We start from the raw sequence: 21,377 nt of genomic DNA, 5'->3' as shown, positions 1-21,377 counted from the left end.
CAGATAGACAGGTTAAATGGATATAGCTTTAACAAAACAGAAAGACATGATTGTTTTTTTGTTTGTTTTTCTTTCCTTTTTTTTCAAATGCAGGGAAGGGTGGGTCTTTCTCAATGTCTGTGAGCTACACAGCCACACACTCAGAAGATGAAGCTATATAGTCTAAAAACAAGAAGAATGCATAGAAACATGAATGCATAGCTGACACTGGTCTCAGTTCTATCAAATGCGGAATTGGTTTGTTTTGTGCATGTCTTCGCTGTCGGTGCAAGAAACCTTGTCCAAAAACACATTGAACTGTTATAAACACCACGGAAAGGCAAAATAGCTGATCTACAGTAAGCTCACGTTCGGCTATTTTGTGCTTCTTTTGCGTGACACTCTTGTCCGATAAAGTAAAAAAGAAAAGAAAAAGTTTAAATATGGAGATACAAGGTTTCTGCCCAACAACAAAGGATATCGTTGTTGTCAGGTGGAAACCTTGTATGTTCAAAACCCTTCGTTTTGTATTTATCATTTTAAAAATGATTTAAACTAGATCTACAAGCACACAATGCCTCGCCGTTGTGCGCTTGTAGATCGGCTATTTTCACTAGTTTTGGGCGATAGTCTTGTCTGATGAAGCAGGGCTTTACTTTACAATAAAAAGTACAAATGTGAAACTTGGATATACAAGGTTTCTGCCCGACAGTGACGATGTACATTTCTGTCCAGCTGTGGCCTAGCTGTTCAACACGTGCCCAGACCAACACAAAAGCCTTATGCCGGTTATTAGCCATGGGAAGCACCATCTAAAGACACTGTGCCACTTCTGGTCAGATGGAGTCCACATAGTGACATAGTTGATTTGGGTCAATTGTAGAGCTCTTTAAACAAGCCCTTAATAGTTTTATTTTAGCCGACACTTATCAAATATCCTCCTCACAGTAAAAAATTATAATAAAATCCTGTGTTAATTTAACTCTGAAAGTGTAAAAATGGACCTGTAAGGGTGCATAAACGGTGCATGAAAACTTGCTTTTGATTTTGTTGGGCTTTTATGGTTCTTATATGTATCCGAAGGCCAAAGGTTAATAGCTGGAGAAAAAAAGAAAAGGAAAAAAAAAAAGAATCATTCATAAGGGTTCCTTATTGTACTGTGACTATTTTTAGTTATTTTTTGCAGAAGTTATACTGTAAAGAATCCATAGCGTTAATTAACTGTGTACAAGTGGAAGCCACTTCCACTCGTACACTCTCAGAGTTAAAATAACGGCGAGGATTCGACAGTGTACACATCCAACAGAGTATATCGTCACTGTCGGGCAGAAACCTTGTATCTCCATGTTTCAAATGTGTATGTTTTTTCTTAAAGTAAAGCCCTGCTTCATTATACAAGACTGTCACACAATATAGCAGACCTACAAGCATACAACGCAGTGCTTGTAGATCAACTATTTTCACTATTTTAAATCATTTAGAAAATTATGAAAACAAAACAAACCGTTTTGGACATACAAGGTTTACACCCAACAACAGCGATATGTTTTGAATTCTATCACACAGTACACACATAAATTCAATTACATAATAGATGCTTGCGATATCCGACGTTTGTCAATTCAGGCCATCTCTGTGTCCTGCAGACTGTTTTTATACTGTTTCTATGAAATGTACTCATTCTCTTCACAGAGGCAAACCTTCTGAAAAAAATAATCCTATTTATAAAGTTAACCCAGTGCTGTAATCAAGTGGAGAATCTAATCTTGCCTTTTGCCTAGGAAAAAAAAAGATGTACCTACTGCAAGTATAAAAAGCCTGACGTATACTCTGCTGCGCATCGTGTCTCACACCCAAAAGTAGCAGATCGACAAGCTTGCCGCTTTGTGAGCTTGTCGATTTGCCGTTTTCGGGGCGCGAGATTCTGCCACCCAAAGTATAGTTCCGGCGTAACATTTCGGGGTACTTGAGTCACTATTTAATTTTTTTTGTATTGTTTCTAGCACTTAAGAAGATTAAAAATGTGTACAAAAATTAATATTTTTTAATTTTTTAAGAATATAATTATTTTCTGTCATTACCATTACAAATGTTTTAAGGAAAGGCTAGAAATCAATCTGTGTATATTTGTGTACCTGTATAGCAACACATTTCATAAATGGAAATATGTTCTCTGAATATTTATTTACTAATATATTTATCTTTAAGCCATGTCTTATGTTCAGAGTGTATGAACGTATTGGAGTTATTTGGTTGCTTTTTATTTTGAGAAAAAAAATCACTAACATGAGACTTTGTATATACATGGTAATTGCACACAAGACGATTAAATATTCTCTGACCAAAAACTGATTTTAAAACTTTAGTACCATACAGTTTTGTAATTAAAGTGTACAAAGATCTGTAAAATATACAGTTTTATTCAAGTAAGTGATGTTGTTGTGTTTTCTTTTCATTGTCGTCATTTGAATTGCATATCATTTGCTTATTTGTAGAGAATTCAGATAAATGTTATTAATGCATGAAGCCCATTGACATAGATGTTTATCTTCACTCTATCCGTCTGTTTTTGACTTTGAGTGTGGGGTCTAAGTTTTCATTTATAATGCTCTTGTGATAACCTCATACCACACTGGTAAATGATGTATTTATATCACGCCTTTATCCAAGGCGCCTTACAGAGATTGTGCATTTACATTCACCCATTCGTACACGGATGGCAGAGGAAACTAGAGATGTGCCGATTGATCGGTGAGTGATCACGATAATCAGCTTTGGTCGGTATCGGCTTTGCCGATCTACAAGCTAGATCAGCTATTTTCACAATATTTATCTGTGGGACTGAATGTAACCTCAGCTTCAACTCCATCGAAATGGATACTAAAGGACCTCAGCCTGCAATCTCCTAATGTTTATACTTAATGTCAATGTTTTGTAAGAAGAATCACTAAATATATAAATGCTGCAACAGTAGAAGTAAATAGAAGAATTTATGGATTTGACGCTGTGATCAGGAATATCGGTATCGGCAGATACTGATTCCAGTTGATCGGTGATCGGTATAGCATCTCTAGAGGAAACCATGCAAGGCACCAACCTGCTCATCAGGAGCAATTTAGGGGTTGAGCGTCTTTCTCGAGGGCACTTCGACACTAACTCTGGGGGAACTGGGAACCTTCTTTGCCAAGCGCCCACTCTACCCCTGAGCCTCTGCCACCCCTTATAGAACAAGAAGTTGGTTTTCTCCATCGGGCCAAAAGCATCACAAAAGCATTTTGCCCATTTTTTCTCCCCAATTTAGTCTTGTTATGCCAACACACACACACACACACGCGTGTGTGTGTGCACACACACGCACACGCACACACACACACACACACACACACACACACACACACACACACACACACACTACTGTGTTTTGTCACTGCTGCTTTCCCCTCCGCCCAACAGCAGGGAGTGACAGGTGCTGTGTCAGTAGCATGTTCAGACACATAATCCCCCTCCCTCGAATACGGGCCAAAAGATTTGAAAAGTTGAGTGCTGTATGTCATGCAAACTCTATTCCTCCCCCCACCTGTTTCTTTTTCTTTTTTTTTTAACTAATCAAGTCGAGTCAAAGATATGTCTAACAGTATGCTTTTTAATGTGTTCATCACAAATATTATGAATGCATCCTTACAATCAAGAACCAAATCCCAGTTCACATTTTTCAAATGTTTAACAAAATTATCCTCAGAAAATGCCTTATACATTCTTTTTTGAATGATCTTAGTCCCACATTTGGGCACATTCGCTTTCCAAGTTGTTGCAATTACTCTTGTTATAACCCACATGTACAGAAATAGCTTTAGAGCCTTTTTCTGGGGCATTTGTAGAAAATTATCTATGGGGATGAACGTGAACCGTCTCTATTAACAGGAGTCCTTGTAGGCAGTGGCTGCATCACTGGACGTTCTTTTCAAAGAACAATTACTCGAACCCCAAATCTTCATTCCTATCTGCTTTCATAATCGGAATCAGTCACATTTTGCAACATTGTGCAATATTATTCAAATAGTCAATACCAGAACCAGGTGGTTATAGCAACAGTATGTTAACATAGGGCTTCATATGTGGTAAGTGCACTTCCACACCATTTACTGTATACCTACTGTAGGTCTTTTCTCATTTTTACAGGGATATGAACCTGAGTGTAAAATGCTGTGCCTCCTCCATTTTCATCTCGATCCAGTCTAATTATGTTGTGTCCTTGAATATCTAAGTCAGAATCCTGTATGGTTTCATGGATGAATATTATTTTAATTCAAAATGGAACACAGCTCAGTAACCTTATTTCTTAGCCTACATATTTAATGTGCAAACCCATAAAAACCAGTAAATGCTTTCAGTGATGATGTTCAAACCTTCCCTTGCACTCAAACTTCCTCAGTTCATCCAGCTTCCCGAGCTTTATGGGGACTGGCCATTCAATTTATTAAACTTAACAATTTGCAGTCCAGGTTCCATGGATCCTGCCTTTCTTTTACAGGAATCTTGCTGCTCCCCCAAGCAATCGCACCATTCTTCTGGTGCTCATTCAGGTATACCTTGCTGCTTCCTTTAACTTTTTTCCCCCTGTCGCAACAGTTCCATCTTGTGCTACCTGCGGAAGAACCTCAGGATGGTTATTTGGTTGACTTGTCTGGATCTCAATCTTATTTCTGTCTTCTGATGATGGTGATGGTGGTGGCATAGGCCTACAGCATGTTTACCAGTGATATTTCTAGTTTACTAGTTTGGGTTAAGTTTGGGCAAAGATTTATATAATCTTTTCCTGTTGAGAGTCTGAAAGCTTTAGTGTTTTGACTGACAAGAGTGTCTATTGTTGATGTCAGTAAATATGACTGCCAGCCTGACCCAACCGACTCAACACAATATTTGGTGATAGTGTGGTGTCTAGTGACCTCTTGTGGTGCGTGTGGGTCATTGCATGGTACTGGATATCTTTTTGCGAATGTCTGTCTGAGTGTCTGAGTGAGTGTCTGTCTGTCATAGCGTTTCTCCTCAGTGGCTGGAGCAATTGATCTGAAATCGCATCACCAATAGCATATGAACACACCTGACATAACTGTGAAGCCCGTTTGTCACTTTCACAAATCATATGCTGTATATTAGCATTTTTATGGTGTATCTATATCTATTTAGCCTACAGTACCTTTTGTGACCACACATGTTAAGGGAGGGGCGCTGTTGTTCAGGCCATGCACAATCACACACAAACACACACACACACACACACACACACACACACACACACACGGGGGGGGGGGGGGGGGGGGAGTGTGTGTGTGTGTGTGTGTGTGTGTGTGTGTGTGTGTGTGTGTGTGTGTGTGTGTGTGTGTGTGCAGGCGGGGGGGGGGGGTTCTGGCCCTGTTACAGATGTTGTCCAAAAATCATGCAGATCGGTACACAGTATCTCTGTAGCCGTTAATTGGAACGGGTATTTCTTACATTGATGCTCCTACATATTAGCATGCAAGCACCAGTTAAAGTTACTTTCCATCCCTCATATACTGTGTGCACAGTGCACACCCCATAACCCACACACTGCACATCATTTTGGAGCTCATATCTTTGAACGGGTAAGGGCTAGTATACTTAAAGGAGTAGTTCACCCCCAAAATGACTTTTTTTCTATTGATTACTCAGGCCATGGAGAGTAGAGTTCAATAATATTTTTAGTTTTTTGTCACATTCCTAAGACAACATTTTGATTCGAGTAAATTTACCCCCATTGATTCCGGATGGTGACCCGTTTCGAAACGGGTCACCATCCGGAATGAATGGGGGTACATTTATTGTTATCACATTTTTGTCTTAGGAATGTGACAAAAACCAAAAAATATTATTGAACTCTACTCTCCATGGCCTGAGTAATCAATAGAAAAAAAGTCATTTTGGGGGTGAACTACTCCTTTAAAAATCGCACCGTGCGAAGTGAGCGGTGCAAAAATATTTAGGGAGTATGATATATTGTGGACTTCGATTTTCAAGCCTTTTCTTTAAATAACTAGACCAGGTCAACCTGGTTGTGCCAGACCCCCTGTCTGTCATCATCATTTATGACATCATGCCTTTTGTAGGCATGTCATCATCATGTCATCATCATATATACCCTTTATATAGAAAACCCGGACAGACCGACATTTGCTTATGTAGGCCTACCCATTTCATGGGTCTGGCAATCATAAATGCTTTTCCCTTTTAAATTGGAGATATTAAATAATATCTTTATTATTACACACATTACATGTATATGTTTGCATAGAAAATTCTAATGTAGTGCATCATTGAACTATGGGAAGACTGGGATTTGAACATGGCACCCCTGGCGCCTGCTGTGACTTGTAAGAACTGGGCACCTAAATATGTGTGATTAGGTGGCTTAGTTGAAAGAGCTCTTGACTCATCACCAAAAGGTTGTGGGATCAAATCCCAATGCCGGCAATACTGTATCAGAGCATTTGACACTGATGGTTTGCTTTTTCCTTCCTTTAAATCTCCATCGTCATTGACAATGCATTGGGCACTTAAAGTTAAATATTTAAAAAACTACACATTATTTCAAAGTAAAAATCTCAAGCATGCATGTCCACAGTAAGGTGGAATTTTTGAATTGTGAATCAAGTTGCTCGGTTAAAGTATGTAGGAACAGCGAGGTGCCAGAGTTTTCAGATTTAAGATTTTAAAATTAAATATCTCCAAAAGTACAAAACATTTCAAAGTAAAACTTTCAAGTATGTGTGTCCACAGTTAGGAGAATTATAAAAAGTATGAATGGAGTTCCTAGGCAAACGTGTTTTTTTTAGGCGCGCAAATCTGCCATTGAGCCCCATGTTAATTTTCCGAATTTTGTAAAGCTTATATCTCTAAAACCATAAAACATTTCAAATATTCATTTTCAGGCAAACATTTCCACAGTAAGCTCAACACGATAAAGTGTGAAAGGTGTTTCTAGGTGTACGTTTGTAGCTCTAGTAGCTTGCCAAAATTTGTAATTTTCCATTGACAATGCATTGGGTGCTTAAAGTTAAATATTTCAAAAACTGCAAATTATTTCAAGGTAAAAGTCTCAAGGCATGCAAGTCCACAGTAAGGTTCAATTTTAATGTGTGATTTTACTTAGAAATGTTTTGTAGTTTGGGAGATATTTAACTTTTAAAACTTAAATCTGAAAACTTTGGCACCTCGCTGTTCCTACATCCTTTAACCGAACAACATGATTCACAATTCAAAAATTCCACCTTACCGTGGACATGTATTCTTGAGATTTTTACTTTGAAATAATTTGTAGTTTTTTTAATATTTAACTTTAAGCGCCCAATGTATTGTCAATGACAATGGCCTTTTAAAGGAGAGAGAAATCAAGCAATCAATGTCTACTGTTCAAATGTAGAGTTGCCAGTGTTGGGGATCGGTCCCATGACCTTCTGATGATGAGTCAAGATCTTTTCCAACAGAGCTACCATGACTCAGAATACACAAGGGCCCAATCCATTAAAAAAGAGATTTTGAGTTACCTATGTATATGTTTGCATAGAAAATTCTAATGTAGTGCATCATTGAACTATAGGAAGACTGGGATTGGACATGGCACCCCTGGCGCCTGCTGTGACTTGTAAGAACTGGGCACCTAAATATGTGTGATTAGGTGGCTTAGTTGAAAGAGCTCTTGACTCATCACCACAAGGTTGTGGGATCAAATCCCAATGCCGGCAATACTGTATCAGAGCATTTGACACTGATGGTTTGCTTTTTCCCTCCTCCTTAAATCTCCATCGTCATTGACAATGCATTGGGCACTTAAAGTTAAATATTTAAAAAACTACACATTATTTCAAAGTAAAAATCTCAAGCATACATGTCCACAGTAAGGTGGAATTTTTGAATTGTGAATCAAGTTGCTCGGTTAAAGTATGTAGGAACAGCGAGGTGCCAGAGTTTTCAGATTTAAGATTTTAAAATTAAATATCTCCAAAAGTACAAAACATTTCAAAGTAAAACTTTCAAGTATGTGTGTCCACAGTTAGGAGAATTATAAAAAGTATGAATGGAGTTCCTAGGCAAACGTGTTTTTTTTAGGCGCGCAAATCTGCCATTGAGCCCCATGTTAATTTTCCGAATTTTGTAAAGCTTATATCTCTAAAACCATAAAACATTTCAAATATTCATTTTCAGGCAAACATTTCCACAGTAAGCTCAACACGATAAAGTGTGAAAGGTGTTTCTAGGTGTACGTTTGTAGCTCTAGTAGCTTGCCAAAATTTGTAATTTTCCATTGACAATGCATTTGGTGCTTAAAGTTAAATATTTCAAAAACTGCAAATTATTTCAAGGTAAAAGTCTCAAGGCATGCAAGTCCACAGTAAGGTTCAATTTTAATGTGTGATTTTACTTAGAAATGTTTTGTAGTTTGGGAGATATTTAACTTTTAAAACTTAAATCTGAAAACTTTGGCACCTCGCTGTTCCTACATCCTTTAACCGAACAACATGATTCACAATTCAAAAATTCCACCTTACCGTGGACATGTATTCTTGAGATTTTTACTTTGAAATAATTTGTAGTTTTTTTAATATTTAACTTTAAGCGCCCAATGTATTGTCAATGACAATGGCCTTTTAAAGGAGAGAGAAATCAAGCAATCAATGTCTACTGTTCAAATGTAGAGTTGCCAGTGTTGGGGATCGGTCCCATGACCTTCTGATGATGAGTCAAGATCTTTTCCAACAGAGCTACCATGACTCAGAATACACAAGGGCCCAATCCATTAAAAAAGAGATTTTGAGTTACCTATGTATATGTTTGCATAGAAAATTCTAATGTAGTGCATCATTGAACTATAGGAAGACTGGGATTGGACATGGCACCCCTGGCGCCTGCTGTGACTTGTAAGAACTGGGCACCTAAATATGTGTGATTAGGTGGCTTAGTTGAAAGAGCTCTTGACTCATCACCACAAGGTTGAGGGATCAAATCCCAATGCCGGCAATACTGTATCAGAGCATTTGACACTGATGGTTTGCTTTTTCCCTCCTTTAAATCTCCATCGTCATTGACAATGCATTGGGCACTTAAAGTTAAATATTTAAAAAACTACACATTATTTCAAAGTAAAAATCTCAAGCATGCATGTCCACAGTAAGGTGGAATTTTTGAATTGTGAATCAAGTTGCTCGGTTAAAGTATGTAGGAACAGCGAGGTGCCAGAGTTTTCAGATTTAAGATTTTAAAATTAAATATCTCCAAAAGTACAAAACATTTCAAAGTAAAACTTTCAAGTATGTGTGTCCACAGTTAGGAGAATTATAAAAAGTATGAATGGAGTTCCTAGGCAAACGTGTTTTTTTTAGGCGCGCAAATCTGCCATTGAGCCCCATGTTAATTTTCCGAATTTTGTAAAGCTTATATCTCTAAAACCATAAAACATTTCAAATATTCATTTTCAGGCAAACATTTCCACAGTAAGCTCAACACGATAAAGTGTGAAAGGTGTTTCTAGGTGTACGTTTGTAGCTCTAGTAGCTTGCCAAAATTTGTAATTTTCCATTGACAATGCATTGGGTGCTTAAAGTTAAATATTTCAAAAACTGCAAATTATTTCAAGGTAAAAGTCTCAAGGCATGCAAGTCCACAGTAAGGTTCAATTTTAATGTGTGATTTTACTTAGAAATGTTTTGTAGTTTGGGAGATATTTAACTTTTAAAACTTAAATCTGAAAACTTTGGCACCTCGCTGTTCCTACATCCTTTAACCGAACAACATGATTCACAATTCAAAAATTCCACCTTACCGTGGACATGTATTCTTGAGATTTTTACTTTGAAATAATTTGTAGTTTTTAAAATATTTAACTTTAAGCGCCCAATGTATTGTCAATGACAATGGCCTTTTAAAGGAGAGAGAAATCAAGCAATCAATGTCTACTGTTCAAATGTAGAGTTGCCAGTGTTGGGGATCGATCCCATGACCTTCTGATGATGAGTCAAGATCTTTTCCAACAGAGCTACCATGACTCAGAATACACAAGGGCCCAATCCATTAAAAAAGAGATTTTGAGTTACCTATGTATATGTTTGCATAGAAAATTCTAATGTAGTGCATCATTGAACTATAGGAAGACTGGGATTGGACATGGCACCCCTGGCGCCTGCTGTGACTTGTAAGAACTGGGCACCTAAATATGTGTGATTAGGTGGCTTAGTTGAAAGAGCTCTTGACTCATCACCACAAGGTTGTGGGATAAAATCCCAACGCCGGCAATACTGTATCAGAGCATTTGACACTGATGGTTTGCTTTTTCCCTCCTTTAAATCTCCATCGTCATTGACAATGCATTGGGCACTTAAAGTTAAATATTTAAAAAACTACACATTATTTCAAAGTAAAAATCTCAAGCATGCATGTCCACAGTAAGGTGGAATTTTTGAATTGTGAATCAAGTTGCTCGGTTAAAGTATGTAGGAACAGCGAGGTGCCAGAGTTTTCAGATTTAAGATTTTAAAATTAAATATCTCCAAAAGTACAAAACATTTCAAAGTAAAACTTTCAAGTATGTGTGTCCACAGTTAGGAGAATTATAAAAAGTATGAATGGAGTTCCTAGGCAAACGTGTTTTTTTAGGCGCGCAAATCTGCCATTGAGCTCCATGTTAATTTTCCGAATTTTGTAAAGCTTATATCTCTAAAACCATAAAACATTTCAAATATTCATTTTCAGGCAAACATTTCCACAGTAAGCTCAACACGATAAAGTGTGAACGGTGTTTCTAGGTGTACGTTTGTAGCTCTAGTAGCTTGCCAAAGTTTGTAATTTTCCATTGACAATGCATTGGGTGCTTAAAGTTAAATATTTCAAAAACTGCAAATTTTTTCAAGGTAAAAGTCTCAAGGCATGCACGTCCACAGTAAGGTTCAATTTTAATGTGTGATTTTACTTAGAAATGTTTTGTAGTTTGGGAGATATTTAACTTTTAAAACTTATCTGAAAACTTTGGCACCTCGCTGTTCCTACATATTTTAACCGAACAACATGATTCACAATTCAAAAATTCCACCTTACCGTGGACATGTATTCTTGAGATTTTTACTTTGAAATAATTTGTAGTTTTTGAAATATTTAACTTTAAGCGCCCAATGTATTGTCAATGACAATGGCCTTTTAAAGGAGAGAGAAATCAAGCAATCAATGTCTACTGTTCAAATGTAGAGTTGCCAGTGTTGGGGATCGATCCCATGACCTTCTGATGATGAGTCAAGATCTTTTCCAACAGAGCTACCATGACTCAGAATACACAAGGGCCCAATCCATTCAAAAAGAGATTTTGAGTTACCTATGTATATGTTTGCATAGAAAATTCTAATGTAGTGCATCATTGAACTATAGGAAGACTGGGATTTGAACATGGCACCCCTGAGGCAAAGAACCAATCATTAGACCACTATACCACCACTCAGGCTCTCTTGGCACATGTCTCTTATTTAAAATTTACTTTTTTCTCTTCTTCTTCTTTTCAAGGCTAGAATAATAGAAAAGGAGAAAAAAACACTTTAAACCACAAAGGGAGCTGTACCCTGAGTGTCTGAGAGGTAGTGAAGTGGTCTAATGATCTGACTTTCAGCAGAGAGGTTCCAAATTCAAACCCCAGTCTACCTGTAGTTTGATGATGGAGCACTTTGGAATGTTCTTTGTAAAGATATGCATGGGTGACTCAAAATGTCTTTAAAATGAACTGGGCACCTAAAGCATGTGTGATTAGGTGGCTTAGTTGGAAGAGCTCTTAAATCGTTACCAAAAGGTTGTGGGATTGAATCCCAATGCTGGCAATACTGTATCAGAGCATTTGACACCGATGGTTTGCTTTTTCCCTCCTTTAAATCTCCATCGTCATTGACAATGCATTGGGCACTTAAAGTTAAATATTTCAAAGACTACACATTATTTCAAAGTAAAAATCTCAAGCATGCATGTCCACAGTAAGGTGGAATTTTTGAATTGTGAATCAAGTTGCTCGGTTAAAGTATGTAGGAACAGCGAGGTGCCAGAGTTTTCAGATTTAAGATTTTAAAATTAAATATCTCCAAAAGTACAAAACATTTCAAAGTAAAACTTTCAAGTATGTGTGTCCACAGTTAGGAGAATTATAGAAAGTATGAACCCATTACTTATCTCTTGAGCCATGCTGACATGGTGAATCAATCAGGAATTTTGAGTTGCTTGGCTTGAGTTTTCGCTAGTTTTGTTTAAGCCTTGAACTAATAACCTTTGGTATATTAAACCGTTGATCTATCTTCTGAGCTACATTAGCTTAGAAGACACAAATGTGAACGTAATACTTGAACCACTTTTTAGAATTCAAATGAACAGCGAAAATGTTCGTCACAAGATGGTGCTGACTATGGTTACTGACCAGTCTTACTGGTTTTAACATAAGATGCTGCATTCAAGTTCAGGAGAGTTTGGACAAGGCAATATCTTCTAGCGCCACCATGATGCCGATTCTAGCAAAACCCATTTTTGGACACTACTCCTACGAATTTTGACCTAAAATCACACAAATCGTTACACACTTGCTCTACACTCATGTCAGCAACATGGATCTGTCCCATTTAGCGCCACCTTCAGGCTGATTTTTTAAAACACATTTTTGCACACTGCTCTGCACCTACAGATTTTGCCCTAAAATGACGCAAATCGGTACACAGTATGTCTACACTCATGTCTTCAACATGGATCTGTCCCATATAGCGCCACCATCAGGCTGATTTTTTCAAACACATTTTTGGACACTACTCCTACACATTCTGCCCTAAAATCATGCTGCGACCTGACGGTCGCTTATCTCCCGATTAGGGAGTCTTACTGGTGTCCATGTGTGCACGTGCCTGGTCCACTCCATACTGTCACTCATAGCATATGTAGTGTTCTTTTCTTTCTTTTTTTAATAGTAGTTAGGATGATATGATAGTTGTTGGACAGATGGACACTGCAGGGAATTTAACCCCATTCTAGTATTCTGCTCTTTTTTCCCCCCTCAACATCAAAACTCTTTGCCGAAAATAGCCGATCTACAACCTCAAAATGCCTTGCAGCGTGAGACGTTGTGAGCTTGTAGATCTGCCATTTCTGGCTCAAGTTCTCCCCAGAATAGAGATGCTAGGGTTCAAGTGGTTAATGTTAAAAAAAGGTTAGGGTTACAACAATCACACAAACATTTTGCAGCATTTATTGTAAAAATGTGGACATTGCAAAAGGTTTTCACAAATATCTGTTTCACTGACTCACCAGCTGCAACTGTAAGTACCAGTACATTCCAAGTTCTTTTTGCATTTTTTCCTTTGTGTTTTTGAAAGCTTCACTGAACAGAGAAATAAATACACATAGCAAATATACACACAGTACGCATCCTGTGAATTGTGCTCCTCTAGTCTGAATACAGGGCTGGGACTCTTGTACTTCTGCAGACAGTCTTTGGTACAAGCAGGAAAGCCCACAGTCACAGAGCCAACAGCAAATGAGTGTTTAAAGGGGCCGTAGATGAGAGTGTCACAGCTTGAAGCCAGAATGAAGGGCAACGACACCTCCGGTAAGGTTGTGATATTGCACACGGTAGAAACCGGCGTCCTCAATCATACCTTTAAACGTCTCCTGTTGACAAAATAGAATGGCATAAGACAAACTGTGCATAAGACAAATAGAATTAATAGAATTGTAAAGTATTTAAAATCATGATTATTCGAATAATCAGAGGTGTAACAATATAGTAACTGCATCGAAGAACCTGTTTTAATTCACAAAAATCGACATATCGTTATGCAAAAAGGAAAATACTGTATTGTTTGACTTTGTATTGTATAGAAATAGAATCGTTTCGCAATGCAAATAATCGTATCAAATCGTTTTGCAATGCAAATTATCGATTGTATCAAATACTTTTCCCTAGAAAAAAGAGAAAGAGGTGTTCAATTACTTTTCCATTACATGTCGCTACATTTGGTTTATCGATAAATGTGTGTAATCTCTCTGTCCAGGTCAAGGTATGGGTTTGTCCATATGTGTTCAAATACAATATCCATGTATTTGCCAGAGAATCAGTGTTTACTTATTTACATCCATAATAATAAATGTTTCCCCTGCATTCTCCACACATTTCACACAGATATATATTTTTGGCTAAATAGTAGTTACTGTATCGATGGTAAATCATTGAATCGTAACGGCATGAATGAACAAATATCGTCCATGTATCGTATCGTCAACCATGTATCGTGATGCGTATCGCATCGCTGTGAAAATGTATTGTTAGTTACTACACTCCAATAAACTATGGAATAATCGCTAAGAAAATAATCGATTGTCGCAGCCCTAACAGAAAACATATTAACCCATTAAGACCGTTATGACGCGTTCGCGCAAATCTTTGAATATATCTTTTTTAAAATGAACATTTATAAGTCAAATATTTGCTTCTGGGGGGTCCCTGATACATAATATTTCGAGATGGGGGTCGGTGGCCAAATACATATACTGTAATTCTAGGGGTCCTTGACATGAAAATATTTGAGAGCCACCGACATAAAAACCTTAGAAGGATTTAGAAGACATTTATAGAATCGAGTAAAAAATATTCAAAGACTTTTTCAAAAATAGCAGATCTACAAGCTTGTATATCTGCAATTTTTTTAAACGTGCGAGCATGAGCAGTGAGTCATCTGAGCAGGGTTACCTCAACTTACCTGGTCAGGGAACTTGCGGATGCTCTCCACCAGGTACTGGTAGGACTTCCAGTCCCCTGCGATCACCTCCCCCAGCACCGGGATCATCTGGAAACTGTAGGCGTCATACAGCCTGCGGGATGACATGATGGCACCGCTTACTGACAAGCTAACATCATAAATACTGGATGTTCAAATAATGAAGGACTAATTCTTTAGTTCAATGCACTCATATCAAGTTGTGTTCAAATATTTTGCTCATGCTTATATTATTAAATGCCCTACCAGTCAAAGGTTTGGACACAGCTCTCATTCAATTTGTGTGAGCTGTGTCCAAACCTAAGACTGGTAGAGTATATATTCCTTTTGCATTTTCCAACTATTTGTATCAAAAGATATTCAAATATACATTTTCCAGTAATCATTTGAGATTTGAACACACTATAAAGTATGATGGAAGACATATTTCCATATTCCACATCCATTTATGGGAATCAATTAAAATATATGTTGATTTTGGATATAAAAAAGGGTGATGGGCTTCTGTTCCTGATACTTTCAGGGTGGGAAAAATGGCGAAACAATAATCCTTATAAAATCAAAAGGGTTTGAGCACCAGCAGGGCTAGGACCCCAAATAATAACAAGCAGGTATAACTGTCTGTCTGCATGAATAAATATTGTTTCTTTGACATTACATTGTCAAACAAAACAATGTCCTCACCTAGACAACAGAGGGTTGGTCACTTTGCTGAACTCTAAGCACATGAACCTTCCTCCAGGCTTCAGTACCCGCAGTGCCTCTTGCAGTGCCTGAACATAAAGAAATTACATTTAGATGCATCTAAACCAATGACAGAGACTCCACAGGATCACTTAATATGAATTAACTATGCATGACTCCAGAGTCAAAGATTGCGAACAACATGGCGAGAGTGCCCTCGTGAGGATTGGCTGAGCCTCCAAAGAAAACAACGTCTCTTTTGAAACTAAGTCAACCGGTGTGACACCGTGAAACATATTACATAGGTTCAGGGTTTCATAATGATAATTATTATTATTCGTGCAATTTATGTGCTCAAAGAGCGAGGTCCATAGGGTGTGGGGCAGTGGGCGGCAACTGAGAAAGCACTGTAACGCCAGGTGTGTTTCCTTGTCTTGGGGATGCCCAGGAGGTTGGCATCACCAGACCTGAGGGAGTTGCGTAGGTCGGAGATTGGTGCGTGGTTATAGAGGGCCTTGTAGGCGGTGACAAGTATCTTGAAATCTACTCTGTGTTTCCAAACGCTGCGATAAGGTTTCAGATAAGGTTCTCAGGACCCTCTGGGGTCCAGAATTTATCTCAGAATTTATAATCTTATATACTCTTTATAAGCTTGTAGGTCGGCTATTTACTTTTTTGTCATTGTGCTAAAAAATAAAAAGATGACAGAATTTCATCTGTTCTGGAAAGGTTTCGGGTAATAGAAGGTTCTGGGTTCCCCTTTTTGCCAGACCCAGGGGGTCGGCCTACAAAAGGCTTTGTCGGTATGTCGGTCGGTCGGTCGGTCCCTCTTTTCCTCAGTGTGCCTGTGTTTGCCTCTGACTGCTCATCTGCCCCTCCCTTCCCTTGCTCGGCTGATTGCCTTGAGTGCCGTCACCTGTACAGGACCAGCTGAGTTGAGTTGGCTGACGAGCTGCTGACACTATAAATTCCTCAGCCCATCTACAAGCTCACAAACAATTCCAGCTGCTCAGCCTATACAATCCTGTGTGTTCATGTGTTAGTTCAGTGCCATACTAGTCAAAACAGCCGATCTACAAGTTTTCATTGCGGGTCTGGCAGAACCAGGTGACCTGGTCTAGTTTAGTCAGAAAGAGCCATATTGTCTCTGTCGGGTGGAAATCTAATATATTATGTCCAGAACTGTTTCTTTTCAGGATTCAAATTCAGAAAAAGGAGATATATCTGCTACTTTTGATGCTTTTGTGTGACGCTGCAGTATGATCAAGTAGGGCATTAAATTATGGAAAAACACAAATGTTAGAATATGGAGACAAGAGGACTCTGCCTGACAGCAACGAGATTATGTTAAGTAAGTGTCTTATCCATCACCTGCTCCATGTGGGTGACGTTGCGAATGCCAAAGGCAATGGTGTACACATCAAACTGGTCATCATCAAAGGGCAACTCCTCTGCGTCTCCCACCACCCAGGACAGGCCTGTGTGACACAGCAGCGCACAAACAAACATAAAAGTCACACCACAAAATAGTCTAAAAGCCTTTGTATGTCCAAAACCATTCCTTTTTTTTTACCAGACATCATCGGTTTTCATTTAAATAATGCAAGAACAATGGCTTCCATTTCAGCATGCCAACCAATCATCCAGTAAGAGAAAGGCTGTCGTTTATATTAGCTTGGAATCCCCATTGACGATCGGAAAAGGTCATTTGCAGGCAGGTTTCTGAACCTGTTGAAGTGCTCCTTTAACTGGTTAATCAGACTATTCGATTTGTTCAGTTATAAATGCGATTTGATTATTGGATTAACCTTAAAGGAGAAAGATTACGTCAGTTATTGGTTCTAAATGTGTGTTTCGTCATATTTTCGTGTTAGTTGCCCATCCCTACTATGAGCTTCTCGTTTGCAGCGCTTACCGGGGCTGCCGATGCCCAAGTCGTCAGCTTTCTGCTTGCCCACTTTGAGCATCTCCTTGTTGATGTCACAGACCACAGCCCTGGCCTCCTGGCCGGGCTGGCCCTGGTCAGCCTGCTCCTCTGAACCGTAGTACTTGCTGGAGATGTCCTGCCATGATGGCGTCTGCATGGAGCGCAGGGCCCTGCGCTGCCGCCGCTCCTGCTGGGAGCTCACGTAGTCCAGGAAACGGAAGGCGATGTCACCTGCGTGGGAGCATTAGAGTTGTCACCATTAAAAACAGTGGTGGAAAAATAACTAACTTTTTCTTTTTACTAAACAGCATTTACTTGAGTAAAAGTAAATGTATAAAGATCTTTTGAAAATAGCAGATCTACAAGCTCACAAACAACATTTACTTGAGTAAAAGTACAAAAGTATTGGAATCAAAATTAACTTAAAAGTACCAAAAGTAGAAAGAACTCATTATGGAGAATGTCCCGTTTCACAAGTATTCAAACATAAAATGTATAAAAATCTTTTAAAAATATCAGATCTAAAAGCTCACAATGCATAACGCAAGTCCAAAGTCGCTTTAATAAGCAGACCTGGCAACACTGGCAGCCTGTTGCAGACTAAAGCCCGTATTAAGAGTCTACGTTGGAGACCTATCCACCGCAAATTTGAGGTGGAAAGCTCTCCACCTCAAGTCAGAAAATAAGTGCAGGCCATCATAGTCATGGCCCACGGTGAAGTCCTTTACCCTGTCTAGACCGGTTCAGGTCGACCAATCAGTGAACGGGGTGTAGAGCCTGCCTGTCTGATAGTAAAAACAGAGAGATGTGTTGGGACTCACGGTGGAAAGCTCTCCACCCTGAGTAATGATGTAACGTTGTAGTTTCATGACTCAAAAAGACTCGAAAAGACTACACCGCGGTGTAAAGCCTTCCACCGCGGACCCGACTATGTTACGGGCTTAATGCTGCCTCCTTGTGTGGAGACTGGAGAGTTATTGTATGTCTTGTGATTTCTGAGACTGCCAGTCTGAAAGAGTCTGAAGAAGTGTTTGGTGGAGAGTCACCGTAACACTTATGAGCAAGATTAAGTGGGTTCTTGGTTCTATATATCAGTGTGTCAATATATTTTCAGTTAATTGCCCAGCCCTACTCTGAGGTAATACTGGGCTTGATTATCGTTTTCGTACACGATTGCCTTACCGGCCACGGCTTGTGATTGGCTGAACCCGTGGTAGGGACTAGGGAGCGCTCCACTGTGTTCACTTGGACTGCACAGAGGTGCCGAAAGTCAGGGGGACAAAGATTTACTATTCTGTCCCCTGGTTTACAACTTCTAACGGCGCTGAGTCGGCTCAAGCGGACTTCGCAACGCTCAACACGGCGACTCCCTCGCTTTACTGTAGCTCGCTCGGCGGTGTCTCACGTCAAGAACACTTGAGAAGGTGTGCATCCGGGTCCGCATCAGTGTGCCGACGGGCCGGTATTCCGACACCAAAACTAACCCTAACCCTAACCCTAACCTCAGTAACTAACCTGCCGACGCTAGTCGGAACAGCGGATAGTCGGGATAGTGAGCGGATCCCGTGCATCCGTCATCTCCACCGAAACCAAGCGCTCGCTTAGAAGGCGTTGTGTACAAAAACAATAATGGCACCCTGGACTGGTCAGGCAGTTATTAAATACAGCGAACAAAGTAGGGGTGGGTGATATTGTGATAAATATCGTTGAGACAATACAATGTCTCCACGATATGCCTTTTCAGAGATATCGTATATATCGTGATACAATGAGAGAGCCTTATAAAAGATCCTGTTGAATTGTTAATACAGAGATTCATTGCAGAATGCATTAAAACCTATTTTTGATCTAAATCAGTAGCTCTCAAACTTTAAAATGTCAAGGTCTCCCCATAACTCTGACAGTATACAAATGAAACCAAATGGACCTGTAAGGGTCCATTTGGTTTCATTTGTATACTGTCAGAGTTACATACTTGTAAGGGTCAATTTAGAACTCTCAAAAGGAACCCAGAGAGTCCCTGGACCCCACTTTGAGGACCACTTGTTTAAATGGTCTGTTACTCCTTTTTATTTTAGTTTTTGTTACCTTGTAGGTGGTTGTTGTGCTGTTAAGTAACTTGAAAAAATAACCCTCAAAACCAATATGAAAAAGAATCGTGATAAGATCGTGTATCGTGATGCAGCTTGGAAAAATATTGTGATATTGTATTTTTCCATATCGCCACCCGGCCACCCCAAGAACACAGCGAGTCCTACCGGTGCCCCCGGCCACGTCCAGCAGGCGTTGTCCAGGCTGAGGGTTCATGATGTGCAGCAGCATGTCTTTCCACAGTCGGTGTACGCCTAGACTCATGGCATCGTTCATCACGTCATACTTCTGGGCCACGCTCTCAAACACCTTGTACACTGAGACAGGAGAAAACAACAAGAACTGCCTTAATGAATGTGTTCAATGCTCAATCGTTGTTTGGGAAATTCCTCTTCATTTCAGGTCTTCGAAAGCATTGTTGGTCATACTCAATGGTTCTCGACCTTTTGAGGCCCCAATCCCCCCAAAATAATCCCATTTTAACTGACAAACACTTGTAATAAACAGGAAATGCATTTTCATCAAGAGAGAGAACTCATCCAGTCCCGGTATGCTCATTTTGTTTTGTTTCACAATTTCTCGTTTCACTTGCTCTCCCCAGATTGGAGTCTCCCGACCTGAAATGTTTAATACTGTATTGCTGTGGAGATGGGGGGAGACCCCTGTCACAGTCACTGCACAGTGACAGGGGTAGCAATGATATTGACTACAATCAGAATATAGAGCTATTTAACCCTATTTAAGATAAAATAAATCACTTACACCCATTAACACTACAGTCTTCTTTGACGGCCAACAGAAATGAACTGCTTTTATCAGACAGTAACAAAGTGTCCACTGTACAATAAATATCTGGAGATTCTGCATTTTAGCCATATGCTTTCAACTACGCGACCCTATCGTTTGGAAGGTGTACTGCACGCTGATGCGTTCTCTAACTCTTTTAGAAAATGGCCACCGATCGGATTTAAATGTTTTTTTTATTAAACAATACGGACGATACGGACACTTCTGCGGTGCCGCACAATATTATAACATCCATGGCTGGGGGATAGGCACTTTATATTTGAAATACGAACGTTTATGTAGACGTACGGGGCAAATGTAGAGTAAGTGCGCTAAACCAAGTTAAAGCAGACACACGACTGTCGTGTTTCAGGGCTAGCATCCATAGGCTACTACCTTTCTGTGCCTTCTCCGCCTCGGGGACGGTCTGGAAGCCGAAGTGTGTAGTGTTCCTGTCCGCTGCTGCGTCGCTGAAGCAGCGACACGCTGAACAACACGCGGGCCCTCGCAGCCTCCCTCCAAGCCGTCTGATAACATTCACATTTATGTGTGTACTAGTGTTTTTGACACTGTGAGAATCACGCAGGACCCTCCGGACGAGCAGCCTGATGGACGCCGCCATGTTGTTTGATTATGCAACGTTACGTCACAATGTCGTCATACACACGCGCGGCGACGAACGAAGATTAGGCCTATTATTTATTCATGGTGCCATGGCATTGGTCCGACGGTTCTAAATTCCGAAGGTTCTATATTCCGAAAATGGGCTCCGTGGGCCCAGGGTTCGTTGTTCCGACAGCCCATTGGTCCGAACATTGAATTCCATTGCTCCGAAGGTTCTTTGTTCCGAAATCACCGGGGTTTCATTGGGCCAGCGATGTCAATCGGCGCTCTCCCATGGTGCCGGTGCCGCCGAAATGAGGACACAAAAAAGGAACCTCGGCAGTCACCAATGACTGAAAGCGCTTTACCCTGTTTTAATCCATCCGATTCGATCGTGGGTAGCCTATTGCGCCTTCGACTCTGTTGCGCGGCACGCCTCGATCAGCCGATGCGCAAAATAAAAGAAAAAATATCTGTAAGTGGTCGACTCTCCTTAGAGGCTTCGGGTTTCA

The 21,377-nt window shown here is 39.8% G+C and overlaps 1 protein-coding gene across 1 annotated transcript; it reads right to left on the bottom strand.

Annotated features, from left to right (window-relative positions):
* Positions 1 to 13,566: 13,566 nt before the first annotated feature.
* coq5 (coenzyme Q5, methyltransferase) lies at positions 13,567 to 20,884 on the bottom strand (the record flags this gene model as incomplete). The annotated part of the gene is made up of 7 exons (XM_080737975.1): positions 13,567 to 13,668; positions 14,757 to 14,868; positions 15,459 to 15,547; positions 16,830 to 16,936; positions 17,374 to 17,616; positions 19,644 to 19,793; positions 20,659 to 20,884. 7 exons carry the CDS (start codon positions 20,882 to 20,884, stop codon positions 13,567 to 13,569), a joined length of 1,029 nt encoding a protein of 342 aa, XP_080594101.1.
* Positions 20,885 to 21,377: the final 493 nt, after the last annotated feature.

Source organism: Nannobrachium achirus, assembly GCF_963921795.1.
Source record: "Nannobrachium achirus genome assembly, chromosome: 12".
Lineage (NCBI taxonomy): Eukaryota > Metazoa > Chordata > Actinopteri > Myctophiformes > Myctophidae > Nannobrachium > Nannobrachium achirus.
The sequence above is the reverse complement of the archived record's forward strand: the minus strand, read 5'-3'. Positions and strand labels throughout refer to the sequence as shown.